Genomic DNA, 3,484 nt, shown 5'->3' with positions numbered 1-3,484 from the left:
GGGGGATAGACTAGACTGGTTTAAAAAAAAAAAGTGTGTGTTTAATAGGGCAGACAGACAATGTCTCTTGAAGTAGAGCACTTGCCTTAGCATGTGCAAAGCCCTGAGATCAATTCTCAACATTGATGAGGAGGACTGATGATGCAACTCAATCAATAGAGGACTTGCCTAACAGGCAGACAGCCTTTTTGGTTCCAGTCCTTCCACTGCATAAACCGGGCATGGTGGCATACTCCTGTATTCCAGATCTCTAGAGGTAGAGGCAGGAGGATCAAGATTGGGGGGTTGGGGAGGGGCGCGAGACTTGGAGACTTGGCTTCAGCGGTTAAGAGCACTGACTACTTTTCCAGAGGTCCTGCTTTCTATTCCTAGCAACCACATGGTGGCTCCCAACCATCTGCAGTGGAATCTGATGCCCTCTTCTGGTAAGTCTGAAGAGAGCGATAGTATACTCACATCTTTTAAGGAAGGAAGGAAGGAAGGAAAGAAGGAAAGGGAGAAAGAGGAAGATTGATTCAAGGTAATCTTTGGCTAGCCAATTCAGGCGGCCAGCCTGGGCTACATGAGACTGTTAAAAAAACAGTACTTGGGACTAAGAAAGGTGGTTCAGTTAAGAGCACATACTGTTCCCAGGCATGTTAGGCAATCAAAACCTTTTGTAATGCCACCTCCGAGGGATTCCATAGTTTTTGACTGTTTGCTTACAGGTGATTCTTCTAGGTTCCGCTCAACAGCAACCTAGCAACAGCTTGCGTCATTGGCTGCCACCTGTGTAGCTTGCCAGGTACAGCAGCAGCTATGAGAGGAGTGCTAGTCACTACCCAACCTCTCTCCTCTCTCTCTCTCTGTCCCCACATGTTTCTGGCTGGCCTGTCTCTATTTCTTTCTGCCCCAACCCCTTCTCTGCCTCTACCCCTTTCCAAGTCCCCGCTCTCGTCCCTTCCCCAATAAACTCTATACTAGGCCTGTCACTCTACGGGATTCCTCACGGGAACACCATGGCAGCAACTGCCACAGCCACATTATACTGCTTTATATTTATAACACCTCTGTGGGCACAGCACCTCCAAGCACTCACCTAGATTAAAAATAAATTATTAAAATAGAAGTAGTATGGGCTGGAGAGATGGCTCAGTGGTTAAGAGCACTGACTGCTCTTCTGAAGATCCTGAGTTCAAATCCCAGCAACCACATGGTGGCTCACAGCCACCAGTAATGATATATGATGCCCTCTTCTGGGGTGTCTGAAGACAGCTACAGTGTACTTACGTATAATAAGTAAATCTTAAAAAAAAAATAGGCCGGGCGGTGGTGGCGCGCGCCTTTAATCCCAGCACTTGGGAGGCAGAGGCAGGCAGATTTCTGAGTTTGAGGCCAGCCTGGTCTACAGAGTGAGTTCCAGGACAGCCAGGGCTACACAGAGAAACCCTGTCCCAAAAATACCAAAAAAAAAAAAAAAAAAAAAAAAAAATAGAAGTAGTATAATTAATGAGAAAAATGTCAAATTTATTGATTTTAATAGATGTTTGAAGGTCCCCAGTGGTAAAGATTACATACGTGAGGGAATATTTCTGCCCTCTGCTGGAAGAGTTAGGAGGCACAGGGCTGCTTCGTAGGTTGAGTGGATACAGGACCTGGTAAGGTAGCATGCATACCCCTAGGTGGTGAGGAAAAGGCTATATCCCCTGATATAAATGTTCGAGAGACACACAGGTGTGAAGGATCCCCTGGAGCAGTCTAAACATTGAAACCAAACAGAACTCCTCCAATCCTTGTGTCTAACAGGACAGACCAACGGACAGACTGTCCCGGGCCACCCTATATCTGGCCAAGTGTGAGGTGTCCAGGCCCACTGGGTGGGGGCAGTACCATGGGCAGTGAGTTGCTGCCCCTCTCATGCCAACATGTGTCCAGGATAGGGTACAGCTTGCCCTGGAAGTCAGCCTGGAAAGTGTAGAGTGTCCGCAGATCATCAGGACGGTCAGCATCAAAGAACGTGAGCTCACCCTGCTCATAGTGTAAGTAGACGCCAATGCGATGAGGGTGGCCAGCCACGGGCAGTGGTAGCCGTGGGCAGCCAAAAGCCTCATACACCCGGCCCTCTTTCAGGCCAATCAGCCATACGCCATGCTCGGGGGACTTGTTCAGCTTGCCTTTGCGGCTGGCTGTGCCCTTGATGACCCCCAAGCGCCAGTCACTCTTGCTCCCCACAACCACTTCCCAGTAGTGGCGACCCCAAGAGAAGCCCTTGCTAGCCAGGACACAGGTGCTGTAATCAAAGCGCTCGGGTTGGCTGGCTCGTCTCTGGGCAAGGAGGCCACAGTGCACCACTGTGTTGCCCTTAGAGAGCTCCAGGAGAGGGTGGGCAGTAGCCGGGTCCAGCTTGAGAGATTCTGGAGCTAGAAGAGAAAGAGGCCTGAGGTTGGCTCACAGAGAAGCCGCAGACCCTGCCCAGGAGGTGATGGCAAGCTCTGAGTCCTCAAGTACGGGAACTGTGCTGACTCTGTGTCCCCAGGTGCTGGAAGGGGCAGACACAGGGCTGTGTGGATGGAAGGGATGAAGGATGGGTGGGGTAGGGAGTAAGTGGGTGAGATGGGTGGGTGGGTCGTGGCCACTGTGAAGGAGGTCTGCTAGGGAGCAGGTGCACTGTTTTGCAAGTGTGTATACCTACACAGCCACTCCCACACTCTCCTCTCCACCCCCATGAAGGTTCCCTCTAAGTTCTCTCTGTGCTTCTTGGTACCACCAATGAATTGGAAGGATAACAGTTTGAAGCCTCACCTGGCAGAACCTTCCGGAAGAGTCTCTTCCACACGGTTAGTTTGATGTCAGCCTGGTGGAGAGCTGGCTTGAAGGAGATCGGGCTGAAGATACCTTCCAAAGGCCGAGCCTGCTGGACCTCTGTCCTGTGTGCAGTGGTTGGGGATCTCTGTATCAAGGCTGCCTCCCACCCTCCTCCTCATGTCCAGGTCCACAGGAATAAATTCACCACTCAGGCTACACATTCATGATACCACCCTTTCCTCTCCTCAGGCCTCCTTCCTGCAGAACATGCCTGCTTCCTAGAATTGGGGTTGTCAGGGAGCTGAGGAAGGCCCTGTAAATGTGCTAAGTATAGATGAAGTCTTGAGGGGATGAAGTTGTTGACTTGGGTGTGGCCCAAGTCAAGGACCTCAATGTTCCAGACCCCCAGAATGGCAAAGCCTTCCCCCAGGGTGAGGTTCAAAGGGATGCCAAAGCCTTCCTTTTGTCCCAGTGCAAATGTTGACAGCGTGTAAACGTCTGAGTGTTTATATAAGATTGTGTGCAAAAACTGCAGCTTCCAGATGTTTGAGACTGCTGGCCCATACACATCTTCTGCTGACTCCCGCCCCCACCCCCACACTACACATAATAAGCATGCCAGACTCCCAGGTTGCTGTGTAGTTGATGCCACTGCCTCAGAGTGTGATGTCCCACCCGACCCAGCTTTTCTTTTTTTTTT

The 3,484-nt window shown here is 50.7% G+C and overlaps 1 protein-coding gene across 3 annotated transcripts in view; it reads right to left on the bottom strand.

The window, feature by feature from the left end:
• Positions 1 to 1,500: 1,500 nt before the first annotated feature.
• Trim50 (tripartite motif containing 50) overlaps positions 1,501 to 3,484 on the bottom strand; it is a 17,502-nt gene continuing 15,518 nt past the window's right edge. For 2 of the 3 annotated variants that reach the window (XM_031338203.1, XM_031338204.1), the window contains exons 5-6: positions 2,782 to 2,906; positions 1,501 to 2,399 (exon numbers count right to left, since the gene is read on the bottom strand). In XM_031338203.1, coding sequence (XP_031194063.1) covers positions 1,819 to 2,399; positions 2,782 to 2,906 — 706 coding nt within the window. In that variant the 3' untranslated portion in view covers positions 1,501 to 1,818. Of the gene's footprint in view, positions 2,400 to 2,781; positions 2,907 to 3,484 lie in introns of those variants that run through there. The other variant, XM_031338205.1, reaches the window with a different exon arrangement.

The sequence above is a fragment of the Mastomys coucha genome, unplaced genomic scaffold (assembly GCF_008632895.1).
Source record: "Mastomys coucha isolate ucsf_1 unplaced genomic scaffold, UCSF_Mcou_1 pScaffold22, whole genome shotgun sequence".
Taxonomy (NCBI): domain Eukaryota; kingdom Metazoa; phylum Chordata; class Mammalia; order Rodentia; family Muridae; genus Mastomys; species Mastomys coucha.
Note: the sequence above shows the minus strand (reverse complement) of the source record. Positions and strands in the feature narration are given on the sequence as shown.